The sequence below is a fragment of the Scyliorhinus torazame genome, chromosome 11 (assembly GCF_047496885.1).
Source record: "Scyliorhinus torazame isolate Kashiwa2021f chromosome 11, sScyTor2.1, whole genome shotgun sequence".
Lineage (NCBI taxonomy): Eukaryota > Metazoa > Chordata > Chondrichthyes > Carcharhiniformes > Scyliorhinidae > Scyliorhinus > Scyliorhinus torazame.
Window position 1 is genome coordinate 184,214,308 of NC_092717.1, and position 25,251 is coordinate 184,239,558.

Genomic DNA, 25,251 nt, shown 5'->3' on the forward strand with positions numbered 1-25,251 from the left:
GAGGGCGACGAGTTGAGTTACCCTTGCGAGGGCCAGCACGGTCAAAATGGGCTGAATAACTCCCTCCTGTTGTAACCATTCTATGCTCCTTCCATTCAGCTCCCTGAAAAGGCTCAGAAGCCTTAAGTGCACTGTTGTAGATTTCATTTTCAACACTTTTTGGACATAACAAAGTACTTCAATTACCTTTTTAGAAAAATGACTGGAATCTCATTAAACCATTTGAAAAGTTGATTTTATTACACAGAAAATAATTACATTTGGGCCATTACAAGGAAATCCTTAATGTTAGTTACTGACAGGATTACAGAGATACCAAGACAAATATAAATGTTCCATGGGATTCCAGGCTGTTTAAGATCACCAGGGGCTGTAAGAGGGAACATTTTCATTGGGTGCTGTCCTGTCAGTCAAAACGGAGGGATCCTGTCTGAGGCTGGAGCCCTGAAAAAACAAATCAAATGGAAAAGTTGTAGTTAGAAAGAGAAGAAAGATGAAGAGAATGAATCACAGCCATAAAATGTGGGTGGAAGTAAAAGAAATGAAAGGAAATATGACACCTCTATACAGATTATATATTTCTTCAGAAACATGCTTCACATACAATAAATTATTTTGAATAATTGAATGAACTGTCACCACGGAGGTGAAGAATCTGGTCCTCTATTTGGGTAGTCTTTTCTTTAAATTCATTCTGAGAGTATAGGCATCACTGACAACACTGCCATTTAGTACCCATCGCTAGGTACCCTTGAGAAGATGAAGGAAGTACTCCAGATGGTTATCTGATACCTGCCCATTCTTTGTATGTGAACCCAACAATATGTTAGCTCTTTTTTTCCCTTTTGTGGAAAGCATCAAAACCAACTACAACATTGTTGCTCCCCGATATCCTGATATCTATAGACACGCACTTCCAGAAGGATATCGATTTGAAACAGTAACCCTGGCTGATTTCTACCCTAGCACAGAGCACCAATCTTCGAAGTTTAAATGCTGTCTTGGCTGAAACCAGTTAACTCAGCACAGACTGCATATGGATATGGAATTTTCCTGATGTGCATGGCTCACTGCTACACCATCCGCTATCAGTTTTCATTCCTTCTTTGCTGTGAGATAATAGTTAGCTGGAAGGTGAGATCAGCTATCAATTTGTTTGTAAACATCTCCTTGTGTTGGTTACATAATTACATCAATCTGCGATTAAAAGTTGAGATCAGGTTTCCGGGTGCGGCGATGACCAGCTGAGTCGCACGTTTCGGCACCTCCCGGTGGAACGGACTTTTGGGCTCTTATTAGGAGCCCCAACGGCAATTTTTGACGGCTAAAACCATTGTGCGGTGAAATAGAAGGGAATCCCCCCGGATATATATGGAGAAAGGAGAAAGTAGTGGCTGGATTGCAGAGGATCCTCAGGAGCAGCGGCAAGGAAGGGAAGCACGAAGCAAGATGGCGGCGGAAGGAGGCCGTTCGGTGTGGGGCCCGGAACAGCAAGAGTTCCTGCGGCGCTGTGTGGAGGAGCTGAAGAAGGAGGTGTTGGCCCCGATGCTACAGGCGATTGAAGGGCTAAAGGAGGCACAGAAGACCCAGGAGCTGGAGCTTTGTGATGTGAAGGCAAAGGTTGCCGAGAATGAGGATGAAATACAGGGCCTGGTGGTGAAGACAGAGACGCACGAGGCACTGCATAAAAGGTGTGTAGAGAGGCTGGAAGCCCTGGAGAATAACTCGAGGAGGAAGAACTTAAGAGTTTTGGGTCTTCCCGAAGGTGCAGAGGGGGCGGACGTCGGGGCATATGTGAACACATTGCTTCACTCGTTAATGGGACCGGAGGCCCCGACGGGCCCCTTGGAAGTGGAGGGAGCATATTGAGTCCTTGCGCGAAGACCAAAGGCAGGAGAAATACCTCGAGCCATAGTGGTGAGGTTTCACCGCTATAAGGACAGGGAGATGGTCCTGAGATGGGCGAAAAAGACACGGAGCTGCAGGTGGGAGAATGCGGTGATCCGCGTGTACCAGGATTGGAGTGCGGAGGTGGCGAGAAGGAGGGCGAGTTTCAATCGGGCCAAGGCGGTGTTACATAGAAAGAAAGTTAAATTTGGAATGCTGCAGCCAGCGAGACTGTGGGTTACACACCAAGGGAAACATCACTACTTCGAGACGGCAGAAGAGGCGTGGACATTTATTGTAGAGGAGAAGTTGGACTAGACTGGAGAGAGAAAGAGTTTGTGTAATAAAGTAGTGGGGGGATTGTATGGGACGGGGAAGGGGGAAGGGGGGGGAAATTTTCTCTATTCCCCTCGTTGGGGGGGGGGGGGGTATGGTGAACTGTGGGCGCCGGTGGGGAAGGAGAGGGGGAAGGAGAGAGGGAGCTGCGCCATTAGGGGCGGGGCCGAGTGGGAAACACGGGCTTTGTTCCCCCGCTATGGTAATTGCGGCAGGAAAGGGCGCGCAGGAAGGAGGGGGCCTTACACAATGGGGGGGCCAAGGATAAACGGGGGAAGCCGAGGTCAGCCAGAGTTTGCTGACTTCTGGGAGCAACATGGGGGGAGCAATTACGCTAGAAAGGGATCTAGCGGAGGGGGGGGGGTTAACTGGGTTGTTGCTGCTAAGGGAAAGGGGGAGCTGTTATGGGGCGGGGTGGTCGGGACGGGAGGACACCGTCGGGGGGACAAACGGGAGCGTGGGAACCGGGTGAGGAGCTGGTCTAAAAAAGGGGATGGCTAGTCGACATGGGGGGGGGGGGGGTGGGGGTAAAGAGCCCCCCGACCCGGTTGATCACGTGGAATGTGAGAGGGCTGAATGGGCCGATTAAGAGGGCAAGGGTACTCGCACACCTAAAGAAATTAAAGGCAGGTGTGGTCATGCTACAGGAGACGCATCTGAAACTGGCGGATCAGGTCAGATTACGTAAAGGATGGGTAGGACAGGTATTTCATTCGGGCTTGGATGCAAAAAATAGAGGGGTGGCTATATTAGTGGGGAAACGGGTAGTGTTTGAGGCGAGGACAGTGGGGGTAGATACGTGATGGTGAGTGGCAGATTACAAGGGGAAGCGGTGGTTCTGGTGAACGTATATGCCCCGAACTGGGATGATGCAAACTTCATGAAGCGTATGCTGGGGCATATCCCGGACCTGGAGGCGGGAAAGTTGGTAATGGGGGGAGATTTCAACACGGTGCAGGATCCAGGGCTGGACCGGTCCAGGTCTAGGACCGGGGGGAGGCCGGCAGCGGTCAAGGTGCTTAAGGACTTCATGGAGCAGATGGGAGGAGTAGACCCCTGGAGATTCACTAGGCCCAGGAGTAGGGAGTTTTCCTTCTTCTCTCATGTCCACAAGGTGTATTCTCGGATAGACTTCTTTGTCCTGGGAAGGGCACTGATCCCGAAGGTGACAGGGACGAAGTATTCAGCCATAGCCATCTCGGACCATGCCCCACATTGGGTAGATCTGGTAGTAGGGGAGGAAAAGGAACGGCACGCACTCTGGAGATTAGATATGGGACTGTTGGCGGATGAGGGTGTGTGTGTAAGGGTGAGGGGATGTATCGAAAGATACCTGGAGATTAACGATGATGGAGAGGTTCAGGTGGGAGTGGTCTGGGAGGCACTGAAGGCGGTGGTCAGAGGGGAACTGATTTCCATAAAGGCCCATAAGGGGAAACAAGAGAGTAAAGAGAGGGAGCGATTGTTGAGAGAAATTTTGAGGGTGGATAGGCAGTATGCAGAGGCTCCGGATGAGGGACTGTACAGGGAAAGACGAAGGTTGCATACGGAATTTGACTTGCTGACCACGGGCAGGGCAGAGGCACAATGGAGGAAGGCACAGGGAGTACAGTATGAGTACGGAGAGAAGGCGAGCCGGTTACTGGCCCAACAATTGAGGAAGAGAGGGGCGGCGAGGGAGATAGGTGGGGTGAGGGACGAGGAGGGTGAGATGGAACGGGGAGCAGAGAGGGTGAACGGGGTGTTTAAGGCATTTTATGAGAGGTTGTATAAGGCTCAACCCCCGGAAGGGAAGGAGGGAATGATGCACTTCCTGGATCAGCTGGAATTCCAGAAGGTGGAGGAGCAGGAGAGGACAGGATTAGGAGCACAGATTGAGGTGGAGGAGGTGGTAAAAGGGATTGGGAGCATGCAGGCAGGGAAGGCCCCGGGACCAGATGGGTTCCCGGTGGAATTTTATAGGAAATACATGGACCTACAAGCCCCGCTTCTGACAAGAACCTTTAATGAGGCCAGGGAAAGGGGGACGTTGCCTCCGACATCGTCGGAATCGATATCGTTGCTCCTGAAGAGGGACAAAGACCCTCTCCCTTACAGGCCTATCTCCCTTCTGAATGTAGATGCCAAGCTCTTGGCCAAGGTGATGGCGACGAGGATAGAGGATTATGTCCCAGGGGTGGTTCACGAGGATCAAACTGGGTTTGTTAAGGAGAGTCAGTTGAACACTAATATACGGAGGCTGCTAGGTGTGATGATGATGTCCCCGCCGGAGGGAGAGGCGGAGATAGTGATGGCGATGGACGCTGAGAAAGCATTTGATAGAGTGGAGTGGGATTACTTGTGGGAAGTGTTGAGGAGATTTGGATTTGGAGAGGGGTTTATTGGGTGGGTTCAGCTTTTATATAGGGTCCCGGTGGCAAGTGTGATCACAAACAGGCAGAGATCTGACTACTTCCGTCTATATAGAGGGACAAGATGGGTGTCCCCTGTCCCCGATACTGTTTGCGTTGGCAATTGAGCCACTGGCCATAGCGCTGAGGGGCTCTAGGAAGTGGAGGGGAGTACTTAGGGGAGGAGAAGAGCACCGGGTGTCATTATACGCGGATGATTTGTTGTTGTATGTCGCGGACCCAGTGGAGGGGATGCCCGAGATAATGCAGACACTCAGGGAGTTTGGGGAATTTTCGGGATATAAACTGAATATAGGGAAGAGTGAGCTGTTTGTGATGCACCCTGGGGAACAGAGCAGGGGAATAGATGATTTGCCGCTGAGGAGAGTAACAAGGGATTTTCGGTACCTAGGGATCCAGATAGCCAGGAACTGGGGAACCTTGCATAAGCTTAATTTAGGAAGATTGGTGGAGCAGATGGAAGAGGATTTTAGGAGATGGGACATGGTGCCCCTGTCACTGGCGGGTAGGGTGCAGGCGGTCAAAATGGTGGTCCTTCCGCGATTTCTTTTTGTGTTCCAGTGCCTCCCTGTGATGATTACCAAGGCTTTTTTCAAAAAAGTGGATAAGAGAGTTATGAGCTTTGTGTGGGCTGGGAAGACCCCAAGAGTGAAGAGGGGGTTTCTGCAGCGTACCAGGGATAGGGGGGGACTGGCACTGCCGAGCTTAAGTGACTATTATTGGGCCGCCAATATATCAATGGTATGCAAGTGGATGGGGGAAGGGGAGGGAGCGGCGTGGAAAAGACTAGAGATGGCGTCCTGTAGGGGAACCTGCCTGCAAGCATTAGCGACGGCGCCTTTACCGTTCTCCCCGAAAAAGTACACCACAAGTCCAGTGGTGGTGGCAACACTGAGAATTTGGGGGCAGTGGAGACGGCATAAGGGAGTGACGGGTGCCTCGGGGAGGTCTCCGATAAGGAACAACCATAGGTTTGTCCCGGGGAAGATAGATGGGGGATTTAAAGTCTGGCAGAGAGCAGGGATTGTGCAATTGAGGGATTTGTTCCTAGACGGGACGTTTGCGAGTCTGGGAGCACTGACGGAAAAATATGGGTTGCCAACGGGGAATGCATTTCGGTACATGCAACTGAGGGCTTTTGTGAGGCAACAGGTGAGGGAATTTCCGCAGCTCCCGGCGCAAGAGATTCAGGACAGAGTGATTTCGGGGGCACGGGTGGGGGATGGTAGGGTGTCAGATGTATACAGGGAAATGAGAGACGAGGGGGAGATCATGGTGGATGAGCTGAAGGGAAAATGGGAAGAGGAGCTGGGGGAAGAGATCGAGGAGGGGCTGTGGGCAGATGCCCTAAGTAGGGTAAACTCTTCGTCCTCATGCGCCAGGCTCAGCCTGATACAATTCAAGGTTCTACATAGGGCACATATGACTGGAGAAAGGTTAAGTAGATTTTCTGGAGTGGAGGACAGGTGCGGGAGATGCGCGGGAAGCCCAACGAACCACACCCACATGTTTTGGTCATGCCCGGCACTACAGGGGTTCTGGGTGGGGGTGGCAAATGTGCTTTCGAAGGTGGTGGGGGTCCGGGTCGAGCCAGGCTGGGGGATGGCTATATTCGGGGTTGCAGTGACGAATGTGATATAAAATAGTTACTTTAGAGATGCTAGTTAATGTAATGTAGAAATAAGCCACTTTGATTCTGGCAGTTAGGGACAAAGGGGTTTGAGACCGCATGGAAAAAGCAGGAAGAGGTGTGTCTATGAGAGTGGTGCTGCATTGATAGGGGCCAGAGAAAGGGATTGGAAGTGAGCCAATCAGAATAGATCGAACAGATCAGGAGGGACATAGGCTGACCTATGTCCGTCGAGTATGTGAAACTTGATACCATTTGAATTGATTTGCAGAGATCCCTTTGTTTCTTTGTTCATTCGCTTTCTGGGATATAGGAAACTGGATGTCTCTTATATTTCTATGAAATGAATCAAGCTTGCAAGCTAAATAAATAACTTCTTTTTACGTGCGAATCCATCTCAACTTTTATTGAGGCCAGACTGACAGAGAAAGAAATTTGGGGATCAACATTTGGTGCCGAAAACCGGGATTTCTCAGGGCGATCCTGATCCAACTGCGAAATCAGAATTAGACTGATTATGAACAGGAGGATGGGGAACAAAGGGCCCTCAATGTAGAACTGGAAAACGACCGCGCATTGATTGTTCCCCTCTTCTTATCGTCTGATTAGTCTGGTCACTCGCGGTTGGCACAGAAAGACCGCCTCGACGAAATCACAGGTCAGTCTGGGGATTAGCACTTTAATTGATGGGGTTTCATATTGTTGTTTCGGCTTGGGTTAGGGTTTTGGGCTGATGGGACTTTAGTAATGAAGGTTCAGTCTATTATAAGGGTTCAGAGGCTGATGTGACTTCATTAATGAAGGTTCAGTCTATTATATGGGTTCAGAGGCTGATGTGACTTCATTAATGAAGGTTCAGTCTATTATATGGGTTCAGGGGCTGATGGGACTTCAATAGATGAAGGTTCAGTCCAGTATAACTGTTTTTAAATCTGAAGATGGTTCAACTCTATGTGTGAGTGTTTTAAATATATAGTTGATTAAGCTAAAATTGTCTCCTTGGACTGTAAAGTTCCGAGGTCTAGTTGAGATTGTGAGGAATGCTGCATATTGGTTGAAGCAGAAGTCTCTCAAAGGGTTAACAGCAGCAGGCGGAGTTGAAAACAGACAGTGCTTCTCACTCAGGCTTTGAGATAACAGCAGCAGCCGTAGTGTAATCGGATACCTTTCCTTTGAGTCAGTGAACACCAGCAAAGTTACGTTTTGAATTAATTAAAGGAAACCAGTTTCTCCACCTCTTTGATAAAAGTTATTATTTTCGAAAGCAATTGATTGAAATTGCCAGAATCTTAAGTTTTACTTACTTGAAATAAGGTTTATCTCATTTTATCTGGAGATTAATAGAAACTTAAAGAAGATCATGGACACCATTTTAAAAAGTGTCAATCTGGAGATGATAGTTGATTTTGCTAATACTTATGTGTATGTAAAAGAAAAAAAAAACTTGTTAAAAGAAAAATTGTTAAGATAAAGAAATAATTAAGTTGTAAATGTTATACAAGTTTGTGTTAAGCAAATTGTAAATTTAGTTCTGAGTTGAGACCAGAGCTAAGCTTGCAAGTTGCAGTAATTCAATTTGAATTTTCAAACATTTTTAAGTTTTAAAAAAAAGAGAGCAAATAGAGAAAAGAAGGACACAGATCTTGAATGCGTTGAATAGCACATTTCAAAGGCCCATAAATCTTTCTGTTCTCTTAGACCTAAAACCTAGGAAGATTGAAGAGCCAGAGGAATTTCTGGAGCATTTTAATGAAATCCACCGGGGGCAGTCAGGCGATTTGCTGTATCAAAATGGTCAGAATTCCCCTCAATACTGTGCTATGTTAATGCATTGCCTACCACCTTCTGTGGTTACTGCTGTGAAATGTAATAACATGAATTGGACAGAGAACGACCCTTCCCAGATGGCAAGGGCAGTCAGATTTTACTGGAAGGAGGGTGTAGGCCAAGAAGGAGGCTCAGTTACAAAGGTTAAGACTGAGTATGTAATGAAAAAGGATGATCTGCGACCCCAACAAGCGGCAGAAATGGTAGTTTACCAGCAGGAGCCCCAATATAGTGACTTTGGGTGGGTGGATCAGCGAAGAGGAGGATGAGACAACAGTGCTATATTTCTATCACCCCCCAGTGGTGGACGTTAGACGTTGAACAGTCACTGCATCACGTTACCCTGGCCTATGACAGAACTGGACGAAACAGGGAGTTGGAGGACAAATACCGGCCATTACTTGAGACCGAATGGCCAGTCAAGGTTACAGCCACAGTCACGGGAAAAGAAGGTACAGCTGATTTTGTTACAATATCACCACATTTATGGCCACAGTCAGCTTCGGTAAGCCCTCATATTACACGTCAGGTCCATGACCAGTACCATGCCAGGGATATGGGGCGAATGGTCAGCATCTTACCGCAGCTCGTCAGAATAGGTATGAGATATACCTTTTGAACAATCCACGTCTGACATTTAAATACTGTACCACTATCAATCCAGCCTGTTTTCTTAGTGGTCCCCCTGTCCATGAAGACGCACCTGGCCACGACTGTTTAGCCTTGATTCAGGAAACTACCACAATAAGGGGCGATTTGAGTGACATTTCGTCAGAACAACCTGACATGATTATGTGTGGTCAAATATCCCACCGGGGTTTAGCTAATGACCTACTGCAGGCCCTCCTTATGCCCGCGCAGATTTCCGTTATTAAATGCGCTGCCCACACGAATGGTACAACCCCAGTTGACGTTGGTAATGAACGAGCAGATCGTGCAGCGAGCACAGCCGCACAAATTCAGCAAGTGATGGTGCCTAAAATGTTAAGTCAGACTAAACGATCTACTATGAATATGTCTGCTTCTGACAAGCCTATGCCAACCATCCAAGACGTCATAAGGTTACAGGAGGACGCTCCTGAGAGTGATAAACAAATGTGGAAACGGTTAGGTTGTACATATGATTCTGTTTCCTCTTTATGGACCACGCCTGCACATCAGACTTGTATGTCTGATGTGCTGGCTTTATGGGTCATTGAATGTGTACACTTTGCAACTCATTGTGGGGCTCGAGGGACTAGTGATTTGTTGCTGGACACTTGGTGGCACCCTAAAATGCAGGGGTTGGCCCAAAGTATCAGTAATCGGTGTTTGATTTGTCAGCAATATAACACCGGTAAAGGTATCCCTTGTGGGAAGGGGCAAACCCCGTTGCCCAGTGGTCCCTTTGAGACGCTCCAAATGGATTACATTGAGTTGGAAAGGTGTCAATGTTACAAATATGTTTTGGTCATTGTGGATGTGTTCAGCAGATGGGTCGAGGCGTATCCGACTATCTATAGTAAAGCTGCTACTGTGGTTAAAGTCTTGATGAGGGAAATCATTCCCCGGTACGGTATACCAGCTCAGTTAAGTTCTGATAATGGGCCTCATTTTATTGGACAAATTAACAAGGAGTTTTGCTCCCAGTTGGGCATACGCCAGCAGTTACACTGTGCTTATAGACCGCAGGCGGCCGGGTTGGTTGAGAGACACAATCAGACCCTCAAAACTAAATTGGCTAAATTAAGAGCAGACACGGGACTGACATGGCTTAAGTTGCTCCCCGTTGCCCTCTTCCAGCTGCGGGTTACACCTGCGGGACCAGCCCGGCTCTCTCCCGCCGAGATTCTTTATGGCAGGCCTCTTAGAACTCCTTGGAGCCTGCAGGTTCCCAGACGGGTTCAGTTTCATCAGATGACTGAAGAAATGACCGCCTATGTTCTAGCCCTTACGCAAGTGCTCAAGGAACTCCATGGCCAAGTCCGCGCGGCTCACCAGCCATTGCCCCAGTACCTAGCTCACTTTCAGTCCAGCCCGGTAGTTATGTCATGGTCAAAAATTGGACTAGGAAGGGGTCGGAGCCGCGATGGGACGGGCCCTTCCAAGTTCTCCTTACCACCCCCACAGCAGTTAAAGTGGAGGGGCGAAGTGCTTGGTTCCACCTACATCACTGTAAATTGAGTCCATCTCCACTACTGTAAAAGGTCGGATACTAACCTGCCTCCCTTCTCCAGTGCTATTTTACAGGTGTGGAGCATGATGGAGTGGCTACGCATCGTCTGTCTGATATTTGGCCTCACTTCGCTTGGCGTGTTATTGGCGAAGGACATGGAAAAGGGAATATTATGTATCTGTGTAGCCCCAACCAATCTACAAGGATACATCACCTATGCAAAGGTGATGTTCTTCGCTGCCCCCATATACGAGGACATGGTATCGACTCATGGAAGGTCATCAAAGTCAAGGAGAATGCAGGAGTCATGAAGCAGCTGCACCGGTCCCGGCGATGGGAAGGGAACATTATATGGACATTGCCTTGTTTTTGGAATACATGTAAATTTGATTTTGGATGTGTTAAGAGTGGTACAATAAAGGTAAAATCAGGCTGTCAGAAGAGTGTAGGAAGAGACCATGAGAAAGAGAAAGGGACTAGAGAGAGGACGGGGCGTATGAGAAGGGAAGTACAGCTAGAACGTAGGTTACCGGGAGATACACTTAAGTTAGTTAAAGGCCAAACTGAGGAAAACCCGGGTAGTAAACCTTGGGAGCCCTCGGGGCAATAACCAAGGAGTTGTCTCAGCTACGGTTGTTTGCAATGCAGAACCGGTATGCTCTTGACTATCTTCTGGCCCGTGAGGGTGGGGTATGCGCCATAGTACAGGGCAAGTGTATCATGGGTGTTCAGGACTTGACCGCTAACATTACTAAATTTATGGATCGCATACGGGATCACTTGGACGGGATGCAGGATCCTGACTCTTGGGGTAACTGGGGATTTGGAGGATGGAAGGACTGGTTGATAAATATGGCCATGTATCTAGTGGTAGCTATCGGCTGCATCTTTGTGGGCCTGGCCATCCTTAAATGTGTGATGGGTAGAATGCGGGGTGCACTAGATCAGATCACCGCCCCAATCACCGGAAAAAAAAATTTAACTGTTAAAATCCATGAAGGTGAGGCAGATGAAGGGGGGCTAAGACAGGAATTGGAAATGCAGCGACAGATCTTTTTAGATGAGGAACCGTAGCTATGGATTGGATAGTTCGGTTATCATGGAATGATAAAAGGAGGGAATGACGAATGTGATATAAAATAGTTACTTTAGAGATACTAGTTAATGTAATGTAGAAATAAGCCACTTTGATTCTGGCAGTTAGGGACAAAGGGGTTTGAGACCGCATGGAAAAAGCAGGAAGAGGTGTGTCTATGAGAGTGATGCTGCATTGATAGGGGCCAGAGAAAGGGATTGGAAGTGAGCCAATCAGAATAGATCGAACAGGTCAGGAGGGACATAGGCTGACCTATGTCCGTCGAGTATGTGAAACTTGATACCATTTGAATTGATTTGCAGAGATCCCTTTGTTTCTTTGTTCATTCGCTTTCTGGGATATAGGAAACTGGATGTCTCTTATATTTCTATGAAATGAATCAAGCTTGCAAGCTAAATAAATAACTTCTTTTAACGTGCGAATCCATCTCAACTTTTATTGAGGCCAGACTGACAGAGAAAGAAATTTGGGGATCAACAGCAGAAGAGCTGGGAGTGCAGGAGGCGAGAGAGGCTGATGTTTTGGCCTTTGCGTCCCTAGTAGCCCGGCGAAGGATATTGCTTATGTGGAAGGAAGCTAAACCCCCGGGCGTGGAGGCCTGGATAAACGACATGGCAGGGTTTATAAAACTGGAGCGGATAAAGTACGCATTCAGAGGTTCGGCTCAAGGGTTCACCAGGCGGTGGCAACCGTTCCTTGACTACCTCGCAGAACGATAAGGGAAATGGGGAAGGTAGCAGCAGCAACCCGGGGGGGAGGGGGGGGGGGGAGGGCCCACGTGGGCCCTCAGGGTTTCCTATAGTTGTTTGTATATTAGCTATTTATACTGGCGTGTGGGACTTCATTGTTTTGGAGAGTTATTATTTTGTTGTTGGTAGTTGCCGTTTAGTTAATATATTATTTATTTGTTAAAAAAACGGTCATTATTATTTATATTGTTTTAAAGTTGTAAAAAGGGGAAAATCCTGTACTGTTCTTGTTTGACCGAAAAAATTTGAATAAAATATATATTTAAAAAAAAAGTTGAGATCAGCAATGGTAACCATGTAACTACTAGATTAACTCATCCTATGTCCTTCAGAGAAGGGATTAGCTGATGTTACCAAGCCTAGTCTACATTTGACTGGGATCCACAGCAATATTGTTGATTCTTAATGGCCTAGAAATCCTCTCAGTTGCCAAGAAGAAGCTCACCATTTCCATCTCAAGGGCAATTGGGGATGGGCAAATAAAGCCGACTTTATCAGTGATGTATATCTCTTGTGATTGAATTATTATAAAAACTTAGGCGTCTGCTCCCCACAAGAAGCTAATTTGTAAATAGATGGATTTAAATTATTCACTGACCCTGGGCCAGTGGGAATTTAGTCTCAAATCCTGTGATATGAGCAACCAAACATGATAATGCAACCCCAATAGCAAACACAATATTAAGAATTACAAACCAGTTTTCTCAAAGGAAACATGCTCACCAACCACTTCCAATCTTCAACCAGCCATGATGTGCTTTACAAAAGCTGAAAAATAACAAAGTGCAAGTTAATTGTTTGATGACCTTAAATGCAGAAAAATTAGCTTGTACCTGAGGTGAAATTATAGCTTTTGGTTTCCAGTTTATCAATACTAGCGCCCAGTTTGATGAGAGTTTCAATGTTGTAAACAGGCCTACAAAATGTATTTCACTGGTAAGGCCATAGGTCTCTATAGCGACTCAAGTAGACAGTAAAGTTAGCATTTGACTTTAGACTAGAGGGACCCAGGCGGCCCATGGACAGCATTGTGAAGATCACATTGGGTTGCAAAGGGATCCTGCTATCTAGTGAAGCTAGCATTGGGCTCCTGAGGGAGCATTGTGACCAGTGGATAGTATTGAGATCAGGTACTTGAACTGATACTACAGTGTCAGTAAGGAGGGAGTGCTATTCTGTATTTCAGATGAAATGAATGGAAACATTGCATGGACATTTTGAACAGCAGGGAAGTTTTGTTGGTGAATTACTTATCATCCTGCTTCAGGTACCGCACCCTAAGAGTGCCTTGGTGACCATGAACTTCCATTGGATTGGCCCATGATTATGCTGGGAAAAGTACTGCAGTGGTTTTGCCATTGCCTTCTGCAGTATGGCCAACCAGGAAACTCTCGCGTTCTTGTCGTCTGCCATCAAGCATTTTATTTTTTATATTTTTTAATAAATTTAGAGTGCCCAATTATTATTTTTTCCAATTAAGGGGCAATCTGGCATGGCCAATCCACCTACCCTGCACATCTTTGGGTTGTGGGGGTGAGACCCATGCAGACACGGGAAGAATGTGCAAACTCCACACGGACAGTGACCCAGAATTGGGATCAAACCCAATTCCACAGTGCCGTGAGACAGCAGTGCTACCCACTGCGCCACCATGCTGCCCATCTGCCATCAAGCGTACTGGAAATATTTACAGGCTGATAATCAACCACATTATGAGCAGACCTTCCATGGCCATCAAGTCCAGAATTGGGTGTTAAACACAGAATTAATTTGGGAGGTCTTGTGACGCAGGGGTAGTGCCCTAACCTCTGGCCCAGAGGTTACTTATAGTGCCTGGTAATGAAGGGACGTCCTGGGAATGGAATATTCAGCACTGAGTACTTCTAGGTCAGATCCAGCAAAGATTAAATTCAGTCCTTTGACACTGCCCCAGCATCGATGACTGTGCCCACCTTAGCTAGTCTGGATTGAATTCTAATTGTAAAATCTACACCATTGGGACTGAATTTTCCCAGGCCAGTGGAAGCAGCTTTGGTGCTGAGGCATGAGGAAATTTGGAAAGATGCATTTCAGATTTTCTCCTGGAAACATTCCTGCCTCGATGTGCTTATCCCCCAGTAGGTGTGTCTAAACTTACTCAACAGTGGGGCTGGTTTAGCACAGGGCTAAATCGCTGGCTTTGAAAGTAGACCAAGGCAGGCTAGCAGCATGGTTCAATTCCCATACCAGCCTCCCAAACAGGCGCCGGAATGTGGCGACTAGGGGCTTTTCACAGTAACTTCATTTGAAGCCTACTTGTGACAATAAGCAATTTTCATTTCAGTGGCAGTAATCCAGTTAAGGATGGTAGTAATAAGTCACTTATCTTCAATTTTCTAGGCTACAAGAGATTTTCCCCATGGCGCACGGTCCCCCTGTGGTTTCAGAAGCCTGACAAAAATTAGGTCAGCTTGTCAGGGGAGGTCTGAGCTGTTTTTTGTTTTGAGGATTTCAATTTATTTGCCACTGCTAGTTAACAAAGGGGTTCTAGCTCCAGGCAACAGGCATGCCTTTGCAGCCACTTCATAGAGATTGATGTGTCCAATAATGCTTGGCCTTGCTTCAATGACAGTAGCTTCCCTCCCATAGCCAAACATCACCCAAACTGCGAAAGCAGCTGGCAACCCTCCCCATGGACCATACTGATTGGACCCCTGCAATGCTAGATGCTGGTTGCCACCCCCAATTGGACAGGGTTACCAGAGCTGGTATCTTAATTGGCTACCTCCAGGAAGATCACACCCATCGTCCCACAATTTGCTCTTCTGCTTCCAACCCAGAATTCATCCCGATATCGGATTACAACTCGATCTAGAAAATTGAGCCCATGTTCTCTGAGGGGTAATGGATTACCTGTCATGTTTTGCAGTGTGCCTCATTCTCTAACAGCTAAGAAAATTAATTCATATAGGGCCTTTAGAGCCAACTAACAAAAATAAACTTTCATCCCATCAATCTGGGCTGTGTCCAAACACAAGAGATGACAGGAAAAGTAATGACCAAGTTAGATGTTGCTCCTCAAAATTTGTGTGTAGCTATGATAATTTCAATGGTGTCGATCCAAGCAAGCCAGTTAATGTGCTATGTTTCTCCCCACTCAACATGTTCTATGTAAACATTCAATTATTCCAGTATTTTTCTTTCCTGAAGTTACTGACTGATGCGAGGATACATTTCCACATACACTGATAGCCACACATTAAGCACTGATAGTTGCACATTAAGCTAGGTGGCCATTCCTCCCTGTGTGAGCCAAAGTGGGGGGTGCCAGTAGCCCATACGACTATGGAAGGACATCACAGCCAAGCCGGATTCACACATGCACACTTTCCAGCAGGAGTCACCAAAAGCAATCAGGACTAAGAATCTGAGGGATATTTGTCTTTCAGTCACTGAGAAGTGTTGAGAGCTCAACTAAACACAAACTGTGGGGCCTGAATTTTCAGGATGACAGCGGCTCATCTGAAGAGTCAGCAGGGATCACAGCCCTGCCAACTCCAGCAGCCTCAATGCCATTTCACCTTCTAACGAGGGTTGCTTTGCATAAAACAAGGCTTCCGGGGCACTTGGGAGGAAGTCCCGCCTTGGAGAGCTGCTGGGCAATTAGGTTGGCCAGCTGCTCTCCAACCTTTTGGGCACAGTATTGCAGTGGCTGGAAGAGGTATTGCAGTAAACAGCCTGGAATTAAGTGCTGGGAACCAGTTGATAGGCAAGTGGTAGAGGTTCCAGGACAGGGAACATCTGGGGGGGTCGATCTGAAGGGATAGGCTGGGGGTGGGGGGGGGGGGAGTTCTGGAGGTCACCAGGCCTTAAGGGGAGGGTGCCGTCAGTCAGAAGGAGGCTTCTGATGGAGCCACCCCCACTCTTTTCTGCCCGAGTTCAAACTCTGACCAACTATTGGTTTCCCCCCAAAACTGTCATCTGCCTGCCAGCCTAAAAATTGAGGTTGGGTGAGAAAAGGCCCTTAAGTGTCCTTTAAGTGACCACTCAAGGGCCTTAATTGGGGCAACGGCAGGCTTCCCCTCCAAGGCCCTGACAGTTCCACTGTAAAGTTGCTACCAGGATGGGACAGGTGGGATCCCAGAGGCAATTCCTGTCATACAATTTCACACTCACCCAGCCTCAGAACAGGCGGGAGCATAACAGTTTGGCCCATGTGTGCAAAACTGTGACTTTCCTGTGCTGTATGAATATCACATTGAATATCACAAAGGCCAGTGCTCTTATACACTGTGCCATGGGGCCCAGTTTTCAACATGATTTTAATAACTTACCTTCGTAGTTGATGCATCCATTGGCATCTTCCTGTCCAGCCATCAGCTGCTCTACCTCATCCTCTGTCATCTTCTCACCTGTTGGAAAAACGGGAATGGTGATGTTAGGATCAAGAGTAAATGTAAATCCTTACTGTGAATAATGGCTGCAAGCTCCAACTCTCTCAATCTCTCTCCATAGTTTCTCTGCTTACACCCTGTCTCATTAATGCTGAACTGTTCCCCTGTTGGTGGGGAAGAGTCCTCGACATCTCCTGGTGTCCAGTAGTGACGGGGAGAAGCCTAGATTTAGGTCAGGCACTTGAGCTATAGAGGGACAGAAGTAGACGAAGATGAGAAAAATAAATATGGGCTGTAGCAGTTACATTGTTGGACGAGTAATCCAGAGGATGAGTTCAAATCCAACATGGCAGTTTAAAAATATAATTAGAGTTTGATATCAGTAAAAGTGACAACAAAATGAATGGTTTGTTATTAAACCCCACTGGTTCGTATGTGGTCAAAAAGTTATTCCAGTGATGGCTGTTAACTGTCCTCTGAAGCGCAGTAGCGGGCAACTGGGCATGGGACTAAATGCCAATATTATCAGTGACACCCACATCCTGAGAATGAGTTAAAAAAGGAAGGAACTTGCTAATCCCCAGCCAGAAGCCAAGAGCAGAGCGACAGAGGTTTGAGTTGGGATGCCTGCTTCAAGCTGGAAAGATAAAGAGGATGGAAGAATCAGGTGGGAGGCTAAATTGGATCGCCTGGAAAATGAACAGAGGGGTCATGATAGGCAATTGACCTGTACCCGCTCAATGTAATGCAGGCAGTTTGTCAACTTGATGCTGCCTGCTCATTTGAATGATTGGTGCGAGTAGCCAGCACTAACCACATTCTTCATTGGCTGCACCTATCAGCAGGGGACCGAAAGTAATAACTTGCTATCACCAGTTAAAGCTAGCCTGCACCTTTTAAAGAGGAGATGCATTGAGGCTACAGCATGTGCTGGCAGTCTTGCAAGACTGTATCTGACCTGCGAAACAGCGAAGACTGTGCACAACATCAAAGTAAACTGCCAAGGTTTTTGGATGCTACACTGGAGGTCTTGGTGGAAGAGGTGGAAAATAGGAGAGTCACTCTATATCAGCAGGGATTCAGGAGGCCTTCCATACATACATTAAAATCTAAAGATAGCCATGGAGGTTAATGCAGGAGTCAAGCCCCATTGACTTGAATGCTGTTCCACAGAAGCATAAACCTCACACACGTACTCAAGGCCAGTGAATGCATCTTCCAAATAGCATATTGGCACCAACTGTAACGCTAGCTGCAGACACTGCCCAAATAACAAGAACCCCATCACACACCTACTAACATTCTCTATCAATCAGGTCTCATAGCTAACATTCAAGTGCAGCATCTCCTCCTCACACACTTAGTATGGCTGTGAAGTAAACGGCAAAGAGGAAGTCCAAAGAGTTTATACGAATGACATTTATTCAGCATAACAGCAGTGTTTACACAGGACCCGGTTACACATGTCAGGGTCCTCACTCCTTTCTGTCAGCTGCTACAGGGGGAGGGTAAAGTGCTGGTTGCAACATGTCGCACTTGGTGACAACGACAGGAACAAGGATATTGGAAACGGCCATCTTGGATGGCCCCCCAAAAAAAGGGAAACCCCAGAGTGCAGGGGCACGGCCACATGGTCAATATGGCTGACCCCGCAAGAGTGGGGTGAGGGGGAGGGGGGTGGGGGGCAGAAGTCCCCTCATCAGGATAGTCACCTGGTATGTCAGAGGATTTAAAGGCCCAATGAAAAAATTCAGAGTCCTCGCCCATCTGAAAAGCCTGAGGGTGGATGTAATCGTCCTCCAAGAGACACACCTGAGGGAGAAGGACCAACTGAGGGTAAGAAAGAGATGGGTGGGACAGATGCACCAGGCGTGCAATGGGACCAGGGCTAGGGGGGTGGCCATACTGCTCAATAAGGGGACAGCAATTACCGCAACAAAGGCGGTTATGGACCTGAGGGGACAATATGTCATGGTGAGCGGGGTCCTGGAAACATCACAGGTGGTGCTGGTAAACATATACACCCCCAACTGGGACGGCACTGACTTTATAAAAAAAACCATGGCAGAAATCCCCGACATAGACTCCCACTGACTCATTACGGGGGGGAGGAGAGGAACTTTAACTATGTACAGGATCCATGGACGGACAGACCCAGCCCCAAAGTGGGGAAAACAGTCAGGCATGGCAAGAGAACTAAACGCCTTTATGGAATAGATGGAGTAGTAGACACATGGAGATACACACACCCGAGGGAGAAAGAGTTCTTCTTCTTCTCCCACGTTTACAAGGTCTATACCAGAATCGACTTCCAGCAGAGGGCAGTAGAGTGGAGCTGCTGATTGGCTGTTGCCGGGGAAATTTGCATACGTCCGTGTGCTCACCCTAACTTGAAGATGGACCGCAGCAAGAGACCCTAGCTGTTCAAGTGAAGACAAGCATCCAGCAGAGGGCAGATAGAAGTCGAAAGAAGTTGAACCATGACGTCACAGCCTGCAGGTAAGGGACTGGCTGGTGACTGGTAAGTAGTTTTTCTTTTCTTTTCCCTCAGGTGTTATAGTGCGGGGCGCAGAGGTTGCTGAGTGAGTGCTTGCTGAGAAGGGGAGTGAATAACAGGTAAGCTCTTGCTTTCTTTTTCTTGTTTTATCTAGAGGGGATGGCAGGGAAGGTAGTGCAATGTTCCTCCTGCAGAATGTTTTAGGTGAGGGACGCCGTCAGTGTCCCTGATGATTTCATCTGTGGGAAGTGCATCCATCTCCAGCTCCTCAGAAACCGCGTTAGGGAACTGGAGCTGGAGCTGGATGAACTTCGGATCATTCGGGAGGCAGAGGTGGTCATAGATAGAAGCTTCAGGGATGTAGTTCCTCCGAAGAATAAAGATAGATGGGTGACGGTGAGAGGGGCTGGGAGGAAGCAGTCAGTACAGGGATCCCCTGTGGTCATTCCCCTTAGTAACAAGCATACCGCTTTGGATACTGTTGTGGGGGGGGGACTTACCAGGGGTAAGCCATGGGGTACAGGTCTCTGGCACAGAGTCCGTCCCTGTTGCTCAGAAGGGAAGGGGGGAGAGGAGTAGAGCATTAGTCATTGGAGACTTCATAGTTAGGGGGATAGATAGGAGATTCTGTGGGAACAAGAGAGACTCGCGGTTGGTGTGTTGCCTCCCAGGTGCCAGGGTGCGTGATGTCTCGGATCGTGTTATCGGGATCCTTAAGGGGGAGGGGGAGCAGCCCCAAGTCGTGGTCCACATAGTTACCAACAACATAGGTAGGAAAAGGGATAGGGATGTAAGGCAGGAATTCAGGGAGCTAGGGTGGAAACTTAGATCTAGGACAAACAGAGTTATTATCTCTGGGTTGTTACCCGTGCCACGTGATAGCGAGACGAGGAATAGGGAGAGAGAGGAGTTGAACACGTGGCTACAGGGATGGTGCAGGAGGGAGGGTTTCAGATTTCTGGATAATTGGGGCTCATTCTGGGGTCGGTGGGACCTCTACAAACAGGATGGTCTACACCTGGACCAGAGGCGTACCAATATCCTGGGGGGGGAAATTTGCGAATGCTCTTCGGGAGGGTTTAAATTAGTTCAGCAGGGGCTTGGGAACCTGAATTATAGCTCCAGTATACAGGAGGTTGAGAGTAGTGAGGTCATGAGTAAGGTTTCAAAGTTGCAGGAGTGTACCGGCAGGCAGGAAGGTGGTTTAAAGTGTATCTTCTTCAATGCCAGGAGCATCCGGAATAAGGTGGGTGAACTTGTGGCATGGGTTGGTACCTGGGACTTTGATGTTGTGGCCATTTCGGAGACATGGATAGAGCAGGGACAGGAATGGTTGTTGCAGGTGCCGGGGTTTAGATATTTCAGTAAGCTCAGGGAAGGTGATAAAAGAGGGGGAGGGGTGGCATTGTTAGTCAAGGACAGTATTACGGTGGCAGAAAGGACGTTTGATGAGGACTCATCTACTGAGGTAGTATGACTGAGGTTAGAAACAGGAAAGGAGAGGTCACCCTGTTAGGGGTTTTCTATAGGCCTCCGAAAAGTTCCAGAGATGTAGAGGAAAGGATTGCAAAGATGATTCTGGATAGGAGCACAAGCAATAGGGTAGTTGTTATGGGGGACTTTAACTTTCCAAATATTGACTGGAAACGCTATAGTTCGAGTACTTTTAGATGGGTCTGTTTTTGTCCAATGTGTGCAGGAGGATTTCCTGACACAGTATGTAGATAGGCCAACGAGAGGCGAGGCCGTATTGGATTTGGTACTAGATAATGAACTAGGACAGGTGTTAGATTTGGAGGTAGGTGAGCACTTTGGTGATAGTGACCACAATTCGATTAAGTTTACTTTAGTGATGGAAAGGGATAGGTATATACCGCAGGGCAAGAGTTATATCTGGGGGAAAGGCAATTATGATGCGATGAGGCAAGACTTAGGATGCATTGCATGGCGAGGAAAACTGCAGGGGATGGGCACAATGGAAATGTGGAGCTTGTTCAAGGAACAGCTACTGCGTGTCCTTGATAAGTATGTACCTGTCAGGCAGGGAGGAAGTGGTCGAGCAAGGGAACCGTGATTTACTAAAGCAGTCAAAACACTTGTCAAGAGGAAGAAGGAGGCTTATGTAAAGGTGAGACATGAAGGTTCAATTAGGGCGTTCGAGAGTTACAAGTTAGCTGGGAAGGACCTAAAGAGAGCTAAGAAGAGCCAGGAGGGGACATGAGAAGTCTTTGGCAGGTAGGATCAAGAATAACCCTAAAGCTTTCTATAGATATGTCAGGAATAAACGAATGACTAGGGTAAGAGTAGGGCCAGTCAAGGACAGTAGTGGGAAGTTGTGCTTGGAATCCGACGAGATAGGAGAGGTGTTAAATGAATATTTTTCATCAGTATTCACACAGGAAAAAGACAATGTTGTCGAGGAGAATACTGAGATTCAGGTTACTAGACTAGAAGGGCTTGAGGTTCATAAGGAGGAGGTGTTGGCAATTCTGGAAAGTGTGAAAATAGATAAGTCCCCTGGGCCGGATGGGATTTATCCTAGGATTCTCTGGGAAGCTAGGGAGGAGATTGCTGAGCCTTTGGCTTTGATCTTTAAGTCATCTTTGTCTACAGGAATAGTGACAGAAGACTGGAGGAAAGCAAATGTTGTCCCCTTGTTCAAGAAGGGGAGTAGAGACAACCCCGGTAACTATAGACCAGTGAGCCTTACTTCTGTTGTGGGCAAAATCTTGGAAAGATTTATAAGGGATAGGATGTACAATCATCTGGAAAGGAATAATTTGATTAGAGATAGTCAACACGGTTTTGTGAAGGGTAGGTCGTGCCTCACAAACCTTATTGAGTTCTTTGAGAAGGTGACCAAACAGGTGGATGAGGGTAAAGCAGTTGATGTGGTGTACATGGATTTCAGTAAAGTGTTTGATAAGGTTCCCCACGGTAGGCTACTGCAGAAAATACGGAGGCATGGGATTCAGGGTGATTTAGCAGTTTGGATCAGAAATTGGCTAGCTGGAAGAAGTCAAAGGGTGGTGGTTGATGGGAAATGTTCAGACTGGAGTCCAGTTACTAGTGGTGTACCAAAAGGATCTGTTTTGGGGCCACTGCTGTTTGTCATTTTTATAAATGACCTGGAGGAGGGCGTAGAAGGATGGGTGAGTAAATTTGCAGATGACACGAAAGTCGGTGGAGTTGTGGACAGTGCGGAAGGATGTTACAAGTTACAGAGGGACATAGATAAGCTGCAGCGTTGGGCTGAGAGGTGGCAAATGGAGTTTAATGCAGAAAAGTGTGAGGTGATTCATTTGGAAGGAATAACAAGAAGACAGAGTACTGGGCTAATGGTAAGATTCTTGGCAGTGTGGATGAGCAGAGAGATCTCGGTGTCCATGTACATAGATCCCTGAAAGTTGCCACCCAGGTTGAGAGGGTTGTTAAGAAAGCGTACGGTGTGTTAGCTTTTATTGGTAGAGGGATTGAGTTTCGGAGCCATGAGGTCATGTTGCAGCTGTACAAATCTCTGGTGCAGCCGCATTTGGAGTATTGCGTGCAATTCTGGTCGCCGTATTATAGGAAGGATGTGGAAGCATTGGAAAGGGTGCAGAGGAGATTTACCAGAATGTTGCCTGGTATGGAGGAAAGATCTTATGAGGAAAGTATGAGGGACTTGAGGCTGTTTTCATTAGAGAGAAGAAGGTTAAGAGGTGACTTAATTGAGGCATACAAGATGATCAGAGGATTGGATAGGATGGACAGTGAGAGCCTTTTTCCTCGGATGGTGATGTCTAGCACGAGGGGACATAGCTTTAAATTGAGGGGAGATAGATATAAGACAGATGTCAGAGGTAGGTTCTATACTCAGAGAGTAGTAAGGGCGTGGAATGCCCTGCCTGCAACAGTAGTGGACTCGCCAACACTAAGGACATTCAAATGGTCATTGGATAGACATATGGACAATAAGGGAATAGTGTAGATGGGCTTTAGAGTGGTTTCACAGGTCGGCGCAACATCGAGGGCTGAAGTGCCTGTACTGCGCTGTAATGTTCTATGTTCTACGTTCTTTGTAGTGGTGCTTGTAAGACTTGTAAGAGCGGAATACTCCACAATAGTATTCTCCGACCATGTTCCACACTATGTGGATGTGAGGTTGGAGACGGGCCAGGCCCAATGCCCCCCATGGAGGCTAGATACAGCCCTCTTTTTCAACAAGGCCTTGTGTGAGACGATATCACAAGCCATCGATGGGTATGTACCCACAGCCAGAGGTTGGAGATCTCACCCTCCACATTCTGGGAGACACTGAAGGTAGTGATAAGGGGGAGATTATTGCATACAGGACACTCAAAGACAGAAAGGGCTAGGCAACAGTTGGTCGACTCCATACTGGAGGTGGACTGGCAGAACTCCTTGGCCCCAAACGTGGAACTATTGGTGAAGAGGAAAAAACTACAAATAGAGTTTGATCTCCTCTCCAATGGGTAAGCTATAAACCAGTCCCGCCAGCCATGGGGGACCTTCTATGAGCATAGAGACAAGGCCAGCTGCCTACTGTCTCACCAGCTGAGAAAGAGAAAGCAGGCAGCACAAGAAACATAGCACAGTTAAAAGACAGAAACGGCAAATTAGTCAGAGTGCCAGGTGAGATTAATGAGACCATAGACTCTGCACACCCCAACACTAGATCAGCATTCCCACCCAGTGTACCAGTCAACGCAATGCTTGAGTTCAGAATAAAGAGGGGGGAGCCTCATAGAAACCCATAAACTTTTAACAGGGCTAGATATGGTAGATGCAGGGAGGATGTTCCCAATTGTCGAGGGTATCCATAACCAGGGGTTAGAGTCTAAGGATACGGAGTAAACCTTTTAGGACTGAGATGAGGAGAAGTCTCTTCACCCAGAGAGTGGTGAGCCTGTGGAATTCGCTACCACAAAAGCAGTTGAGGCCAAAACATTGTGGGCGGAATTCTCCGTTCCTGAGGCTAAGTGCCGTCGCCAACGGAGAATCCGCGGGTGATTCACGACAGGAAACTCGGCGCGAACTTTCCGTTGCCGTGGAAAATGTAGAGCTTGCGTTCGGCATACTAGGACCAGTCCTCCATGTCTGCACCATGAGGCTTGAACCTCCCAAACAATGGCATTCCTGGGTTTTTCTTTTTGCTTTGTATCTTACTGGAATTTTCGCGTGGAGTTTCGAAAAGACTGCTCAGAATCCTGCACTTGATCCTTGTCGCCAATGTAATTATTCCAGGAGATGCGAGGTGAAAGGCCAAACGGGTTTATTTTAAACTGAAAATATAGCTGCTACTGCGGCACACAAAACAAACGTCTCGGCCCAGGACTATTGGAAACTGCCGAGTCTGGGAGCTACATTTAAAGGTCACGCTAATGACCCCCAGCTGGGTGGGCCTCTGCCCGCTCACCATGGATTCTACAAAGTCCACGGGGAGATCAATCAGTGATCCCCTGATTGAGAGTTAAATGACGATGTTTCTATGTAATAAAACTGTGGCTGATTTGGTTGTAGTTTCAACCCCACTTTCCCTCCCTTATCTATTAAAATCTAAATAAGCCTTGAATACATTCAATGACCCAGCCTCTGTTGTTTTCTAGGAAAGAGAGTTCCACAAACTAACTAAACTCTGCGAGAAGAAAATTCTCCTCCTATCCATCTTAAAAGAATCTTTTCTTAAATCATGTCCTCTAGTTCTAGTCTCCCCCACAAGAAGAAACATCCTCCCAGTATGCACCCTGTCAAATCCCCTCAGCATTTTATATTTTTCAATAAGACCGCACCTCTCATTCCTCTCAACTCCAATGAGTAAAGGCCCAACCTGTTCAACCTTTCTTCATAAGATAAGCCCTTCTATGAGTTGAATGAACCTTCTCTGAACTGTTTCTAATGCAATTATGGATTTAATTGGGTCACCTTTTTCAAACAAGGAGACCAAAACTGTGCACAGTACTCCAAATGAGGTCTCATCAAGGCCCTGTATAGCTGCATTAACGGGCGGCACGGTGGCACAGTGGTTAGCGCTGCTGCCTCACAGCTCCAGGGACCCAGGTTCAATTCTGGCCTCAGGTGACTGTCTGTGTGGAGTTTGCATATTCTCCCCTTGTCTGCGTGGATTTCCTCTGGGTGCTCCCTTTCCTCCCACAGTCCAAAGATGTGCAGGCTCGGTGGAATGGCCAGGTTAAATTGCCCCTTCGTGCCCACACGTTAGGTAGGGTTAAGGGGATAGGGTGGAGGCATGGCCTTAAGTAGGGTGCTCTTTCCAAAGGGCCGGTTTAGAC

At 47.4% G+C, this 25,251-nt stretch overlaps 1 protein-coding gene across 2 annotated transcripts in view; it reads right to left on the reverse strand.

Moving 5' to 3' along the window:
- Positions 1 to 213: 213 nt before the first annotated feature.
- The window catches only part of LOC140385702 (myosin light polypeptide 6-like), a 42,715-nt gene continuing 17,677 nt past the window's right edge, over positions 214 to 25,251 (reverse strand). Inside the window, exons 5-7 of one of the 2 annotated variants that reach the window (XM_072468139.1) lie at positions 16,405 to 16,482; positions 12,815 to 12,859; positions 214 to 444 (exon numbers count right to left, since the gene is read on the reverse strand). In XM_072468139.1, the coding sequence (XP_072324240.1) occupies positions 12,831 to 12,859; positions 16,405 to 16,482 (107 nt within the window). In that variant the 3' untranslated portion in view covers positions 214 to 444; positions 12,815 to 12,830. Of the gene's footprint in view, positions 445 to 12,787; positions 12,860 to 16,404; positions 16,483 to 25,251 lie in introns of both variants that reach the window. The other variant, XM_072468138.1, reaches the window with a different exon arrangement.